A 17,804-nucleotide genomic window follows, 5' to 3' on the forward strand; every position below is an offset into this window, starting at 1 on the left:
AACTATTGCTTTCTGTTTGGAATATTTTCAATGACCTAGCTCTGGGGTAAAGACTTCCAAAACTCTTTATGTGAAAAACACCATGTTTAAAGGCAGCTATGTATCTTATATTTAATTTAAAAAGTAAAATACAGCTCATTTTAAAGAGGCCACTTATTTCTCCTGGCATTGTATGTCATTGTGATTGGGTACACACTAACAATGTAAGGGGAAGGGCCGGTTTTCCCAGTTCAAGGTTTGGTTTGGTTTGGTTTTTAGCCAGCAGTCTGAGTTTGAGGCTGCTGGTCAAAGAGACAGCTCCATGCTGATCCTCTCTCTCTCTCTCTCTGCCATCTCTCCTGTAAGAAACTGTGTTTAATTTTACTCTTTTTGCCAAGAGGTGTACATAGAGACTGTTGCAGGAATTTGGAACAGCATCATTAGCTTGGGATCGTCTGTTGGGTTTTCGGATAGGTTACGTTATTCTGTATTCTGTTTTTTTTGTGTTTCATTTGATAATCCTTGTAAATAAATTCTGTTTTGTTGAAGACTAAGTGGTTTGACCAACTGCATCCCTCCTGGGAACATCTGCTATGCACCTGTTTAAAACAACTAGCAAAGTTAGGGTCCAGGCTAGTTTCTTGTAATGTTTTGAGGGTGTCTGGCCTGACCCAGAACAGTGTTGTATAACTGTGTCACTCTCGAAACTGAGGAGCCCAATGTGGATATAAAGATTCCCTTATCCAGAGGACAGAGGCAGTGACGCCTACCATTTTAACAAACTAGGGAACTCGTTCACTGGTGTTTTCTCGCTCAGATAGGGAGAGGCAACTTACTTCTCTCTCTCTCTCTCTCTCCCGAAACAGGAAATTTTAAAGGTTTATGTAAACAAATTGACCACTTCCCTGAAGACACGGATTATGAAGCAGATGCCGCTGAATACTTCTTACGTAAGCTCCCTTCCTTTTTAATCCCAATCCATTCATCGTGACTTAAATATCGTTCTTGGATTCAACCAAAAGGCAGGAGGAAGGGGGTGAGTTGCATGCTCATGGGGCACTCTTGTTCACCCATCCTTAGCTGTTAAAACGTTACATTTATGAACGTGTTGGGGGAATCTCAGACCCTTGTGTTACAGATAACTGGGAGCTCAGACCAGTTCAGTCCTGGGCCTTGCCTGAGCAGATCTCACTCACAGTGATAGTCATGAATTGGGCTCAGTACGCTGGATTATAGATGAACAGACACTAGCCTGGGCTCCTGGTGCCTGGCGCCCAGTGCAAACAGCAGGGGAATGCAGGACTGAGCCCTCCTTGTTGCTAGGCAATTGGTTAATATATGGGGTTTCCAGCCCCTTTTCCCAATGAGACCTGCAACACCTGACAGCAGAAGGTGGGAGAATGAATCATACAGGAAGGAAGGAGGCCATTCGGCCTACTGTATCTCTACTGGCTCTTTGACAGAGCTGTCAATCCTACTCCCTGTTGTCCTGCCATTTTCTTTGTCCTTTTCAAGTTTGTTTTCAATTATCTTTTGGAAAGTTCCTCCTGAGTCAGTTTCCAATGCTAATGCCAATGCAATGTGTTCCAGATCACATCAACTTGGTGAGTAAAACAACAACTCTTCATCTCACAGTGATCACCATCAATCTGTACCCTTTAGGATAGAATCCCTACACTGTGGAAGCAGACCATTCAGCCCATCAAGTCCACACCTCCAAGGAACATCCCACCAGACCCACCTTGCATTTCCCATGGCTAAATCAATTAGCCTAGATATCCCTGGACAATTTCCCATGGCCAATCCATCCTAACCTGCACATCTTTGGACTGTGGGAGGAAACCCACGCAGACACAGGAAGTATGTCCAAACGTCACACAGACCTGAGTCCAGAATCGTACCCAGGTCCCTGGTGCCATGAGCCAGCAGTGCCAACCACTGAACCACCTTAGTTGCTGATTCCCTTGCCAATGAAAACAGTTAACCCTCTGTCCAGTTTATCAAAACTCCCACTGCGTTGGATGGCCAGCCCTGATCATATTGAAAGGCAGAGCTGGTTTGTAGGGCTGAATGGCCTCCTCCTGCTCCTGGTTTCGATGTTTCAATGTTTTGTTATTAATTTGAACTTCCCTTTAACATTCTCTATTCTCTGGAGAACAATCAGAATGTCTCTTGTCTCAAGTGTTTGAACTTGATGCTAAAGTTAACAAAATTATTTTATTTCTATCTGAGATGTGGACAATGTTGTCTGGATTAGCATTTATTCCTGAGAATGTGAGGGTGAGCTGCCTTATTGAACTGCTGCAGTCCATATTATTGATGGTTCAGTACAGCTACATGGCATTTAAATATAAATATAAAATAATTATAAATGTGTTACTATAAGGCAGAATAGGCTGGTTGTTGTGGTGAAGAGGTAGTATCCCTACCTCTGAGTCAGGTGACTGGAGTTCAAGTGTCACCTGGGCCAGAGTTGGGTAATATGATCTCTGAACAGACTGATAAGAAACTATCATTAAGAGGGTAAGCAGTAGAATAATAATTCAGATCACCAAGCTGACTCTGGGGATATGTGTTCAAATCCGAGCCTAACATTTGGGGAAATGTCAATTTATTAAAAGGCTGGTCTAATGGTGATCATGCAACCATTATCAATTGTTATAAAAGCTGACTTGGAAATATATCATTGTTCCTTCAGCGTCGCTGGGTCAAAATCCTGGAATACCTACATCACATGGACTGCAGCGGTTCAAGAAGGCAGCTCATCCCCACCTTCTCAAGGGGCAACTAGGGACAGGCAACAAATGCTGGCCCAACCAGTGATGCTCACATTCCTTAAAATGAATAAATAAATAAAACCCCCAGCTAGTTCACTTACACCCTTTAGGGAAGGCCATCTACCATCCTTACCCAGTCTGGTCTACATGTGACTCCAGACCCAGAGCAATGTAGTTGATTCTTAACTGCCCTTTGGGCGATTAGGGATGGGTAATAAATGCTGGTCTACTCAATAATGCCCACATCCTGTAAACGAATAAAATAAAAAGCAGGTCAAAGGCTAGGAATCCTGCAGCGAGTAACACACCTCCTGTCTCCCCAAAGCCTGTCCACCATCTACAAGGCACAAGTCAGGAGTGTGATGGAATACTCCCCACTTGCCCTGGATGGGGACAGCTCTAAAAAAACTCAAAAAGCTTGACACCATCCAGGACAAAGCAGCCAACTTGATTGGCACCACATCCACAAACATCCACTCCCCCCACCAATGACACTCAGTAGCAGCAGTGTGTATCATCTACAAGATGCTCTGCATCTACAAGTTCCTCAGGCAGCGCCTTCCAAACCACGACCACTTCCACCTAGAAGGACCCCCATCATTATCCAGAAGGACAAGGGCAGCACATACACAGGAACACCACCCCCTGCAAGTTCCCCTCTGAGCTGTTCATCACCCTGACTTGGAAATATATCACCCTCCCTTCCATGTCACTGGGTCAAAATCCTGGAGTTCTCTCCGTAAGGGCATTGCTAGTGTCCTGGCACCACATGGACTTCAGTGGATCAAGAAAGCAGCTCACCCCCACCTTTTCAAGGGGCAGTTAGGAATGGGCAATCAATGCTGGGCCCAGTCAGTGACACTCACAGTCATGAATGAGCAAATCAAAGGTCAACAATCAATGAGATTGCTCTGGGTCTGGAGTCTCATGCAGGCCAGACCAGGTAAGGAGTTTCATTCCTTCTTGTTTCTCTTATCGCTGAGCAGACCTTCAAGATCAGTGTGTGGTAGTGGTTTCTGAAACTATAAGCTAATGCTTTGGCTCACCAATTGGTGTGACTGGGACGCCAGGCTGAGAGGGACTTTTGGTAAGAAAAGCAGAGTTCATTTCCTAAAGGACATGAGGCGTGGACATTTCAGGAGAAAGTTACTTAGATATTCACTATAGAACTTGCTGAGCCAATGAGACCCCTTCATAAATAATGCTTGATGCTTCCAACCCAATGAGTGTTTGCCTCATGGCAGCTTTTCCAAGGCTGGGACATATGGTCCAGTGTTCAAACCCTATTGCAGACTCTCCCCCAGACTGGAGACTGAGGCTCCATCAGCTCAGAATCGTGGATTGACAGCCAAATGGTGCACTCACATCCAGATGGTGTTGGTGACCATTCCCCATATCCTTACTGCTTTCCCGCACCTCCTCCCCAACCCCCTCACACTGGGGTTAAAGGTAATCACAGCTCACGGGAAGGAATGCTCACATTATTGCTCATCAGAGACCTGTCCATTGCTTCAAATTCAGACTTGGGCTGCTCAGGGATGAAATCAGGAAATAACTGCCTCACACACTGAGGGTCATGGAAATTTGGACCTGTGCCCCCCCCCCCCCCCCCAAAATATTAGCAGGCAACTGGAGCTTCCAACAGTGAAACTGGTTGATATTTTTTGGGTAAAGGGATTAAGGAGTAGGGAGAAAAATGGGGTTGAAATAGAGAAGATCTACTGGTGGGGGATATATTGGAGAGGCTGAATGGCCTGCACCTGTTCCTGTGAACTGCTTATTGCAAATGATGCACAATGGGCTAATGGTGAAGGGATACGTAATCCAATGGAAGCTGTTCCCAGTATTGAAAAGAGACATGTGCATCCAGCAAGGGGGAACACAAAACCTACACTCCATTGAATAATCGATGCAGTGATTGAGTTGCAAGCCAGTTACCACCACCAAGAGGTTTAGTTACATCAGAGACCACAAGGAATCCGTTCAAACAATTGCTGCTAATGAGTCTGGTTGTCCCTTGGCCAATCATTGCTGTCTATTTGTACTGGACTATTTTACAACAAAAGATTCACTCTGACCCAACATTTGGCACCCACCCCAGCCCACGTGACATCAACGAAAGCAAAACTCTCCAGTTTGTAATTCAGTTCATGCACCACCAACCTCAGTGACTTTGTCGAACAGCACAGCATTCAACTCCACTTACATATGAGGGGTTTGAAAACCAGAGGAACAGCTTGAGGCCCTTCAGCCCCTCCAGTCTGTTCTGCCTTTAGACTGGATGATCGATAATTCAACTCCAATTTCCATATCCCTTCTCAAGCTTTACCCAACAAAAGCCTATTGATGAAAGGCTTGGAGGTTTCGTTTTGTCCCAACTGTGTGGACTGTGGGAGGAAACTGGAGCACCCGGAGGAAACTCCCACAGACCCGGGGAGAACATGCAAACTCCACACAGACAGTCACCGAGGCTTTTAGGAAAGAGAATTCCAGGTTCCCACTTACCTATGTGTGCAAAATACTTTCCTGATTTCATTGCTGAGTTGTTTGGTTCTCACCACCAGAATCTCAATGTTCACATCATTTAGTCCTTTTTAAATCCACCATTTGATCAGATCTACTAATCTCCAGGCGCTACAAGCCCGGGTAGTGCAACATTGTCCTCACAGTTTAACAGTGCTTTTCAAATTATTCCTTAACATTATCCCACAGAGATCCAGGATCAGCCTCAGGCTCCCCTCTCAGTTCCCCTTTTCCTGTGGGATTGAGGGGCAATGTTTGTTACACTCAATGTCTCAATGTCACTGTTCTCTGAATTTTGTGAAGAAGCAGGAATGGGGGTAAATCCCTTTGCGCTCCGCCAGCCACAGAGCCTGTACCTGCTGTAAATGATCCTGGATCATCATCCCAAATCCGCAACCAAGGTTGGGGGGCTTCACATTCAGAGGGTTTCCTGACAATTTGACATGGCTCATCCTGTAGACCTTGGATGGATTATTGACTAAATGTTGATATTGTAGTGACATTGCCCTTTGGCCTGGCTGGAACCAATGCTTTTCCTGCAGGGTCAGTCCCACATGATGTAATTAAATTTGACTTTGCCTGAACCAATGAACCGAGAAGAAATGAACAGTGCATTGACTGGAATGAAGATGTCAGACAGAGCTGAAATATAGTACACACGGACCCATGAGTAATAACAAGAGTTTGTTTACAGGTGATCTGAAATGTTTGGGTTTGTGAATCAGCGCACCTGGGCTGCTAAAACAAAAATAAATTCTCTCAACGTTTCTTTCATTCTCTTTTCTCTTTCTGTTTCTCCCTCTCGCTCTCTCTTTCCCCCGATTGTGATTCCACTCAATCCCTGCCTCTCACCTCCCAGGTGCTGTGCGAGCATCCAGTATCTTCCCCATCCTCAGCGTCATCCTGCTCTTTATGGGGGGCCTCTGCATCGCAGCAAGTGAGTTCTACAAAACTCGACACAACATCATTCTCAGTGCGGGCATTTTCTTCGTCTCTGCAGGTGAGAGAACTTTCATCATCTCCTGTCTCTCTGACCTGCTCACCCACTCCTCTTTCCCCAGGTTTAAAAGAAGGCAGGACAGGGGGACCTGGAGTGGGATGGAGAGGAAGGTCAGATTGTGGTTGTTAGATTTCAGATGTTAGCTGTTGTTCAGAAACACTAATGTGTTGCGTTCATGCATGTTTATGTGTGTGTATGTGTGTGTATGTGTATGTGTGTGTATGTGTATGTGTATGTGTGTGTATGTGTATGTGTGCATGTGTGTGTATGTGTGCATGTATGTTTATGTGTGTGTATGTGTGTGTATGTGTATGTGTGTGTATGTGTATGTGTGCATGTATGTATATGTGTGTGTATGTGTATGTGTGTGTATGTGTGCGTGTATGTTTATGTGTGTGTATGTGTGTGTGTGTATGTGTGCATGTATGTTTATGTGTGTGTATGTGTATGTGTGTGTATGTGTGCGTGTGTGTTTATGTGTGTGTATGCGTATGTGTGCGTGTATATGTATGTGTGTGTGTATGTTTATGTGTGTGTATGTGTATGTGTGTATGTGTGTGCATGTGTATGTGTGCGGGTATGTTTATGTGTGTGTATGTGTATGTGTGTGTGTGTATGTGTGTGTGTATGTGTGTGTGTATGTGTATGTGTGTCTGTATGTGTGCGTGTGTGTTTATGTGTATGTGTAGGTGTGCGTGTGTGTGTGTATGTGTGCGTGTATGTGTATGTGTGTGTATCTGTATGTGTGCGTGTGTGTTTATGTGTATGTGTGCGTGTGTGTATGTGCATGTGTGTGTATGTGTGCGTGTGTGTGTATGTGTATGTGTGCGTGTGTATGTATGCGTGTGTATGTATGTGTGTGTATGTGTATGTGTGTGTATGTGTGTATGTATGTGCGTGTATGTGTATGTGTGTATGTGTATGCATGTGTATGTGTATGTGTGCGTGTGTGTTTATGTGTGTGTATGCGTATGTGTGCGTGTATGTGTATGTGTGCGTGTATGTTTATGTGTGTGTATGTGTGTATGTATGTGTGTGCATGTGTATGTGTGCGGGTATGTTTATGTGTGTGTATGTGTATGTGCATGTATGTTTATGTGTGTGTATGTGTATGTGTGTGTATGTGTGCGTGTGTGTTTATGTGTGTGTATGCGTATGTGTGCGTGTATATGTATGTGTGTGTGTATGTGTGCGTGTGTGTTTATGTGTATGTGTATGTGTGCGTGTGTGTATGTGTGTGTATCTGTATGTGTGCGTGTGTGTTTATGTGTATGTGTGCGTGTGTGTATGTGCGTGTGTATGTATGTGTGCGTGTGTGTGTATGTGTGTGTGTGTATGTATGTGTGTATGTGTATGTGTGTGTGTGTATGTGTGTGTGTATGTGTGTGTGTGTATGTATGTGTGTGTATGTGTGTGTGTTTATGTGTGTGTATGTGTGCGTGTGTGTTTATGTGTGTGTATGTGTGTGTGTTTATGTGTGTGTATGTGTGTATGTATGTTTATGTGTGTGTATGTGTATGTGTGCATGTGTTTGTGTGTGTGTATGTGTATGTGTGCGTGTGTGTTTATGTGTGTGCATGTGTGTGTGTGTGTGTGTGTTTGTGTGTGTGTATTTGCTGTATGTATGTGTATGGATGTGCAGGTGCACTTTTGCATCTTTCTGCATGTGCCTATGTCTATTTGCAACAGAGCGCGTGTGCTTGTGCCTGCCTGCATGTATTAGTGTGTTTGTTTCTGTGTGTATTTGTCTGTTTCTGTGTTTGTGCATATCTGTATGAATATCTGTCTGTATATGTGTCAGTGTATTTGTCTACATCTGTGCACATCTGTATGTGTCAGTGTGTTTTGTCTGTGTGTGTGCCTGTTTTGTCTGTGTGTGTGAATGTGTATCTGTATGTATATGTGCGTGTGTGTCTGTATGTATGTGTGTCTGTATGTGTGTATGCCTGTGTGTGTGTGTGCGTGTGTGTATGAGTGAATATAATAGAAGAATTGATGTTCTCATTTCTGAGAATTCCATTAAGAAATTTCCAGCTCCCCACTGACCCATCTATGATCAGATAGATGACAAGTTTAACACTTCAGACTACAGAGTGGGGGTGTTTATTTGTTGGATTCCTACCGCTAACCAAGAAGAACGAGACAGGAGAGTCACTGCAATGAGGGTGTAGTGATGGGATGTTGGAATATAGATCAAAGTCTACACAAACCATGTGATGATGTAACGTTCTGAATGTGAGACTATCGGTCCAGCAAAGTTTTAAATAAGTGACACTTTGAACAGACTGATGGCCTCTTCCAGTCATGGAATCGCTACACTGCGGAGATAAGCCACTTGGCCCATCCTGAACGTTCCACCCAGACCCATCCCCTTACCCCATCACCGTAACACTGCATTTCCCATGGCTAACACACCTAACCCCCACACATCCCTGAACACAATGGGCAATTTCCCATGGCCAATCCACCGTAACCCGCACATCTTTGCGGGGAGAATGTGCAAACTCCATACAGACAGTTGCCCGAGGCTAGAGGCTGACCACTGAGCTAGCTTGCTGCCAGGTGTTTGGGGAAGAATGTGTTGGGAGACCGTGAACAGTAAGGACTTGCTTGAAAATCATGTTTCTTCCTCTCAGGTGCAAATGTGAATGGGAGCCCTTCCTCTCTTTATGATTCAATGCTGAATTATGAACAAAACCAATCACAATATTAACCAAGGTGTCAGTGGTGCTGAATGAGAAACAAGGAGACTGAGAGATGCCAACAAAGGAATTTCCTGACACAGAACAAGTCTTGTGGAGCTCCTCTTTGTTGATCAGTCACAAGATTTGTGGGCACTTTTAATCACCTCCGAATATCTGAGTGGTTTCCTTGGCTGTTTCAGAGGGCAGTTAAAGGTCAACCAGGTTGCTATGGGTCTGGAGTCACATGTAGGTCAAACCTGGTAAGGATGGCAGATTTCCTTCCCTGGAGTAAACTGGATGGACTTTTACAAAAATCAATGGTAGCTTCACAATCACCATCACTGTGATGAGTTTTATTATCTGGGTATACTTAATTTAAATTTTTCTGTGGTGGGATTCAATCTCCTGTTCGGGATTCGATGTTACAAGCTCAGAAACCGAACCACTCCACTAGCAAACCTCACCCGTGGGTCAAACAGCAACCTGACTGAATGAAACCGACATAAATTATTTGGAGGAAAATGTGGCTGATCTAATAAGTAAATTTGTGGACAATACAAAGATTGGTGGAGCTGTGGATAATGAGGAAGAGGATACAGCAGGATATCGATCAGTGGGAACATAGAACATAGTACAGCACAGTAGAAGCCCTTCAGCCCTCGATGTTGTGCCAGCCTAATTAGTAAATTTGTGGACAATACAGATTGGTGGGTCTGGAGTCTCGCATCCTTTTTCTTTCCAATGAGAAAAGCCCTAGCTCCCTCAACGTTTCTTCATAAGACTTGCCCTCCAATCCAGGCGGCATCCTGGTAAATCTCCTCTGCACCCTCTCTAAAGCTTCCACATCTTTCTTATTGTGAGACGACCAGAACTGAACACAATATTCCAAGTGTGGTCTAACGAGGTCTCTGTAGAGCTGCAGCATAACCTCACAGCTCTTAAACTCAATCCCCTTGCTAATGAAAGCCAACACACCATATGACTTCTTAACAACTCTATCAATGTAATCTAATCTAATCTAATCTAATCTAATTTTGGTGGCAGCTTTGAGGGATCTATGGACATGGACCTCAAGATCCCTCTGTTCCTCCACACTGCCAAGAATCCCGCCTTTAACCCTGTACTCTGAATTCAAATTTGACCTTCCCAAATGAATCACTTCACACTTTTCCAGGTTGAACTCCATCTGCCACTTCTCAACCTAGCTCTGCCATCCTTCAGTGTCCCGTTGCAACCTACAATATCCCTGCATCCTATCCACCAACCTTCATGTCATCAGCAAACCTACGGGACGCAGGGGCTGAAAAATGACAGATGATGTTTAATCTGGATAAATGTGAGGCAATTCATTTTGGAAGGTCAAGTACAGGTGGAAATTATACAGTGAATGGCAGAACCCTTAGAAGTATTGATATGCAGAGGACGCTGGGTGTGCAGTACCAGGAGATAAGGTAGTAAAAAAGCTGATTGCATACCTGCTTTCATTGGAAGGGGCATTAGCATTAAGTATAAGGATAGATAGGTTTTGCTAAAGCTTTATAGGACTTTCGCTTGGCCAGACTCGGAACATTGTGTACAGTTCTGGTCACCACAGGACCAGAAGGGTGTGGATGCTTTGGAGAGGATACAGAAAAGGTTTACCAGGATGTTGCCAGGTGCGGGGAATTTTAACGATGAAGAAAGGTCGGGAAACTGGGTTTGTTTTCATTGGAACTCAGGAGGCTGAGGGGCAGCCTGATTGAAGTTTATAAGATAGTGAATGGCGGGCATAGAGTGGGAAGTGTGAGGCTTTTTCCCAGGGTGGAGGGGTCAATTATGAAGGGACACAGATACAAGGTGTCGGGATGGGAGTGGAGGATGTTTAAAAGAGATGTGTGAGGATAGCTTTACGCACAAAGGGCGGTGAGCGCCTGGAACGCGCTGCCAGAGGAGATGCTGGAAGCAGACACAATAGCAGCATTCATGATGCACCTGGACGGATACATGAATAGGAAGGGAATAAAGGGACATGGATCCTGTAAGTGAAGGCAGTTTTGGTATAGAAGGGCAAAATGAGGTAGTGCAGGCTTGAAGGGCTGAAGGGCCTATTCCTGAGCTATACTGTTCTTTATTCTTTTTTCTATCTAACCAATAATTCAGAACATCTTGAACAGTGGCTAATTGTGACAATACTTTACAAAAGTGCACTCCTTGATGTTATTAGGTAAGAGAGGAGAGAGAGGTATGTTGGTATTGTGTATATTTACAGTGACATTTGAGAGAATGAAGGAGAGACAAAGACAGAATGCAATCTGAGATGACATTTAAAGGCCCTGTTTATATTTTCACGTGTTCTGAGTGAACTGCTGACTGATAAACACTGCCAACAATAACCCACTTGTTTGGTTAACTGGCAATCATAGATACGAAACTGAATCATTTTGTAAGCGTTCATTCTCAGAATGTAGGCATCACGGGTAGAACCACAGTTAATTACCCCCTTTACTATTCACATCATGCTCTCTGATGGAGAGACCCCCACCGTGCTCTCTGATGTAGGGACCCCCACCGTGCTGTCTGATAGAGAGACCCCCCCTGTGCTGTCTGATGTAGTGACCCCCACCGTGCTTTCTGATGTAGGGACCCCAATTGTGCTCTCTGATGTAGGGACCCCCACCATGCTGTCTGATAGAGAGACCCCCCCTGTGCTGTCTGATGTAGGGACCCCCACCGTGCTCTCTGATGTAGGGACCCCCACCCTGCTCTCTGATATAGGGACCCCCACCGTGCTCTCTGATGTAGGGACCCCCACCGTGCTCTCTGATGTAGGGACCCCCACCCTGCTCTCTGATGGAGAGACCCCCACCGTGCTCTCTGTTGGAGAGACCCCCATCGTGCTCTCTGATGGAGAGACCTCCCACTGTGCTCTCTGTTGGAGAGACCCCCACCATGCTCTTTGTTGGAGAGAACCCCCACCGTGCTCTCTGATGGAGAGACGCCCCCACTGTGCTCTCTGTTGGAGGGGCCCCCACTGTGCTCTCTGCTGTAGGGACCCCCACCCTGCTCTCTGATGTTGGGACCCCCACTGTGCTCTCTGTTGGAGAGACCCCCACCGTGCTCTCTGTTGGAGAGACCCCCCCACTGAGCTCTCTGTTGGAGGGGCCCCCACTGTGCTCTCTGCTGTAGGGACCCCCACCCTGCTCTCTGATGGAGGGGCCCCCACTGTGCTCTCTGCTGTAGGGACCCCCACCCTGCTCTCTGATGGAGAGACCCCCACCGTGGTCTCTGTTGGAGAGACCCCCACCGTGCTCTCTGTTGGAGAGACTCCCCATTGTGCTCTCTGTTGGAGAGACCCCCACTGTGCTCTCTGATGGAGCGACCCCCCACTGTGCTCTCTGTTGGAGAGACCCCCACCGTGCTCTCTGTTGGAGAGACCCCCCACCGTGCTCTCTGTTGGAGAGACCCCCCACTGTGCTCTCTGATGGAGAGACCCCCACCGTGCTCTCTGATGGAGAGACCCCCACTGTGCTCTCTGTTGGAGAGACCCCCACTGTGCTCTCTGTTGGAGAGACCCCCACCGTGCTCTCTGATGGAGAGACCCCCACCGTGCTCTCTGTTGGAGAGACCCCCACCGTGCTCTCTGTTGGAGAGACCCCCACTGTGCTCTCTGATGGAGAGACCCCCCACTGTGCTCTCTGTTGGAGAGACCCCCACCGTGCTCTCTGATGGAGAGACCCCCACCGTGCTCTCTGTTGGAGAGACCCCCACTGTGCTCTCTGTTGGAGAGACCCCCACTGTGCTCTTTGATGTAGGGACTCCCACCGTGCTCTCTGATGGAGAGACCCCCACCGTGCTCTCTGATGGAGAGACCCCCACCGTGCTCTCTGATGGAGAGCCCCCCACTGTGCTCTCTGTTGGAGAGACCCCCACTGTGCTCTTTGATGGAGAGACCCCCACCGTGCTCTCTGTTGGAGGGGCCCCCACTGTGCTCTCTGTTGGAGAGACCCCCACTGTGCTCTTTGATGTAGGGACTCCCACCGTGCTCTTTGATGGAGAGACCCCCACCGTGCTCTCTGATGGAGAGACCCCCACCGTGCTCTCTGATGGAGAGACCCCCACCGTGCTCTCTGATGGAGAGACCCCCACTGTGCTCTCTGCTGGAGAGACCCCCACTGTGCTCTTTGTTGGAGAGAACCCCCACTGTGCTCTCTGTTGGAGAGACCCCCACTGTGCTCTCTGTTGGAGAGACCCCCACCGTGCTCTCTGTTGGAGAGACCCCCACCGTGCTCTCTGATGATGAGACACCCACTGTGCTCTCTGTTGGAGAGACCCCCCACCGTGCTCTCTGATGGAGAGACCCCCCACCGTGCTCTCTGTTGGAGAGACCCCCACCGTGCTCTCTGATGGAGAGACCCCCACTGTGCTCTCTGATGGAGAGACCCCCACTGTGCTCTCTGTTGGAGAGACCCCCACTGTGCTCTCTGTTGGAGAGACCCCCACCGTGCTCTCTGATGGAGAGACCCCCACTGTGCTCTCTGTTGGAGAGACCCCCACCGTGCTCTCTGATGGAGAGACCCCCACTGTGCTCTCTGATGTAGGGACCCCCATCGTGCTCTCTGTTGGAGAGACCCCCACTGTGCTCTTTGTTGGAGAGAACCCCCACTGTGCTCTCTGATGGAAAGACCCCCACTGTGCTCTTTGTTGGAGAGAACCCCCACTGTGCTCTCTGATGGAGGGGCCCCCACTGTGCTCTCTGCTGTAGGGACCCTCACCCTGCTCTCTGATGGAGGGACCCCCACTGTGCTATCTGTTGGAGATACCCGCACTGTGCTGTGAGGCAGTGAGTTTCATGATGTTGGTGTACAGTCAACAATGGCTGACTGGGATATGGCCCACTCCCTCAGCAATAATGGTGTTCCCATATGTCTGCTGCTCTTGCTCTTCCAGGTGGCGAAGGTCACAGGTTTGTGCCCATTTAATAAATGTGGCATTGCGGCTGGCTTCAGTAACGCTTTAATGAAAAGTGAATCGTTCTCTGTGGGAGAAACTAATGATGGTTGTTGACAGGATGGAGGAAAGCAACAAAATGGAGCCAGTCCTGTTCCAAACTGTGAACTAAACAAATGATAATGTTTTTGATCCCAGGCAGCTGGTAAAAAGAGAACATTTCAAGCTTTAAGCTCCTGAGAAAATGAACGCACTGTTTGACAGAGCAAAAGCTGTTTAGATGCATCTTCAGATCTGTCTACTGAAGCAAGCTCTAAATTATACATCTTTGCAATATTCTGTCTGGGAGGAGTTGTCTCTTTTGACTGTGTATTTTGTTCCTAATTGATATCAATTCATTGGCTCCTGGGGTCTCTGCTGAAAACTGCAACAGTGCCAACAGCTACATCTTTAGGAATCGAATTGTTGGTTTCCCATTTCCTCAGCACACACCATGCATTGGAGGTTTCAGTGTCACACCATTTAGATTTTCAATAAAAACCATTGTGAACAAGGGCCATGTAATGTTTCCAGTTTGGGCCATTTCTCTTTAATGAACGTGGAAGCTCAGGTTTAGAATCAAGATGAAACTGGAATTTTTAAATGCTCGAAATCTGAAATAAAAACAGAAGATATTGGGAATGTAGAGCAGGTATTGTATTAGCTGGAGACACTTTGTCACAGTGATAAATACACACACTGGAGGCTTGAAAAGGACTTTTCTGAAACCTTTTTATTTATTTGTGGGATGTCAGCATCTCTGACTAGGCCAACACTTACTGCCCCGTCCCTAGTTGCCCCTTGAGAAGGTGAAGGTGAGCTGTGTTTTTGAAACGCGGCAGTCCATGTGCCGTGGGTAGACCCGCAATGTCCTTCGGGAGGGAATTCCAGGATTGTGACCTGGCGACACTGAAGGAACGGCGATATATTTCCAAGTCAGGATGGTGAGTGCTTTGGAGGGAAACTCGCCGGGAGGTGGTGTTCCTAAGAATCTGCAGCCCTTGACCTTCTAGATGGAAGTGGTTGTGGGTTTGGAAGGCGCTGCCTGAGGATCTTTGGTGAGTTTCTGCAGTGCATCTTGTAGATAGTACACACTGCTGCTACTGAGCGTCGCTGGTGGAGGGAGTGGACACTTGTGGATGTGATGCACTTTCTGCTTTCATTAGAAATTACCATCAGATGATTTTGTACAAAGCATTTTGTACTTTGTATAATCTGCAATCCTCCATGTTCCATTTCTAGAGGCATAGAATTGAAAAGCAGTGAACCTATGGTTTGATCACACAGCGAGCACTGTGAGCAGTTCTACTGCTGTGTTGTTAGAATTACATGAGCACTGGCAATTAAGAATGATATCAGAATGGAAAGGTTATAGCCCTCAGGAAATATTGAAGAGGCTGGAGCCTTTTTCTGTAAAATCCATAAGGCTGAGGAGTGATCTGACAGAGACCTTTAAGATTACGAGAGATTACACAATGAGTGTGGTGTAGATAAGATGTTTCTGCTTGGGTAGAGGGACCCAACCTTGAGGATATGGGATACCCTAGATAAATGTAGGATAGTTATTATCTGATAGTTACTAATTCCCCAACTGGGATTTCAAGTACAACGCCTTCCTCCAGAGATTGGTGAGAATGTGGAGGTCACTCCCACAGGGAGTGGTTGAGATGAACGGACGGGTAAGCCAGTGTAAAGGAGGAGAGAGTAGGAGGATCTGCAGATACACTAAGATGATGAGGAGTGAGAGGATGCCTTTGTATGACAGTAAGCATTGAAGAGTTGGGCTGAATGGCCTGTTTCTGTGCTGCTTATTCGATGGAAGCTGTAAGAATAACTGGGAGGGTAGTTTATGACCCATTGGAGGGGGTCAGGTAGATAATGCATATTACAGCAGATACCAAATCTGAGTCACAGTTGAGTGGTTGGAACAAATTCTCTGTGAATTCACAGGGTCCCTGGGAATAGTTTTACAGATGAAAACCTTGCCCCCACCCCCGGTCCCATTCATCTCTCAGCTCTCCCACCCCCATATATTCCTGATGAAGGGTTTATGCCTGAAATGTTGACTCTCCTGCTCCTCGGATGCTGCCTGACCTGCTGTGCTTTTCCAGTGCCACATCTTTTGACTCTGATCTCCAGCATCTGCAGTCCTCACTTTCTCCTAGTCATTACAACCTCACTGCGAAACCTCTTCCAAGGATACACACCTTGAAGAAGTTCTCCTCCCTCCACAAGGGTCTCAGCGAGTCTCTCTCTCTCTCTCTCTCTCTCTCTGCAAACCTCTGACAGCATCTACACTCCTCCAACTCTGGCCTGCTCTGCATCGCAGATTTCCACTGTTGTACCACTGTAGCCCTACCTTCAGCGGCTTTAGTCCTAAGCTCTGAAGAGTTCCCTCCCTCTCTCTCTTGAATCATTATAGACCCTCTCCAGGACGATTTTCACCACCTGTCTAATATCCTCTGACATGTCACTTAATCAAATTTTGTTTCTTTACGCTCCTGTGAAGCCCTTCAGGAATTGTCACTGTGATAAAGGTACTATATAAATGCACTTTGATGTTGTTGGTCTGTCGGTGAGCCTGTGCAAGCAGATGTAGAGGAATTAGTGGTTTAATTTATTTACAGCATTGAAAGAATTACCTGAAACAGTGTATGTTTAATGATTGTACAAGCTGTCTACTCCAACCTACCCAATTAGTTATAGTGCCCTTTCAATACGCTTCAATTTATTGATCATTGCCAATCAAACTGAGAGGACCAGGAAAACGCTTCCTGTGAGGTGCTGGAACCTTTCCCGATACTGAATAACAAGAAGAGAGGGGAATTCTGAAAAGCAATAACCAGGTCATAGCCTTTAGGGAAGGGAATTTTCTGGGGTGGCTGACACGTGACTCCAAACCAAAAGCGATGTGGCCAAGCAAGCCACTCCGTTCAAGGGCAGTTAGTTTTTGACCCCTAATGCTGGTCTTGCCAGCGATGCCCACATCAGGTGAAACACTAGAATCGTGCCAATCAGATTGAGAGTGCAAGTGAAGAATCTCACTACTGGAATTCTAAGGTGAATGAGTGATGCTGCATTTGTGTGGAGCCTCTCTTGTATCCCATCTCAAGTTTGTCCTTCTTTTCACCCTTCCCTCTTTCCCAGGGTTGAGCCAGGGACTTCTTCTGGATTGGACCATTCTTTGGGATAAAATACTGTCCTACACTGACCATGAGATACTCCCACTCTCTCCATCGGTGACTGGAAGAACTTGTTTGGCCATGTTCCCAACGTATTTTCCAAAACCATCATGTCCAGTTGAATGACTGCTACCTGGGGTTTCTGGTTCAGGCATTGGGGATGCCATCCCTGTGCACTAAGACATCCTGAACACAGGGGGCAGGTATTTTGGGGTGGGGGGGGGGGAGATTCCTGCCCTGTCACCCATTGGGTTGACAAGAAACCCATCTCCACCAATTGGAGTGGAGGGCACCACAACCTTTCAACCAATCAGATTGTAGCACCAGTAGCAAAGGATGGCCAAGAGTGGGGTTCCCTCAAGAGTAAGTCCAGAATGATATCAGTGTAGGGCAAGGATCTCATAGGGGGTGGAGGGGTTGGGGGTCTTGATGAAAAGGCCAAATTGGAGATGGAACCTCCCCAGGTTGTTAGAGGACCTCTGAGTATGATTAGTGAGGAATGCATGGAGGATAGAATGCTTTCTTGGAAACTTTATTGTTCTGACAGAGCTTACATCTCTGCTTCAAATAATCAATCCCTCCTGACATCTCTTGGTTTCCCAAGCCTCATTCTCTAAGAGACCTATGTTCACTTTGGTTTCTCGCTTTCTTTTTCATATACTTAAAGAAGCTCTTACAGTCAATTTTTATATTA

General features: G+C 46.6%; 1 protein-coding gene across 1 annotated transcript in view; it reads left to right on the top strand.

Moving 5' to 3' along the window:
* The window catches only part of LOC122542106 (calcium voltage-gated channel auxiliary subunit gamma 2a), a 142,824-nt gene that overhangs the window by 99,749 nt on the left and 25,271 nt on the right, over positions 1 to 17,804 (top strand). The window contains exons 2-3 of the mRNA XM_043679479.2: positions 846 to 929; positions 6,139 to 6,279. Coding sequence (XP_043535414.1) covers positions 846 to 929; positions 6,139 to 6,279 — 225 coding nt within the window. The remainder of the gene's footprint in view (positions 1 to 845; positions 930 to 6,138; positions 6,280 to 17,804) is intronic.

This window comes from Chiloscyllium plagiosum, unplaced genomic scaffold (assembly GCF_037043375.1).
Source record: "Chiloscyllium plagiosum isolate Xiang-an unplaced genomic scaffold, Cpla_swu_hap1 HiC_scaffold_33, whole genome shotgun sequence".
Classification (NCBI taxonomy): Eukaryota; Metazoa; Chordata; class Chondrichthyes; order Orectolobiformes; family Hemiscylliidae; genus Chiloscyllium; species Chiloscyllium plagiosum.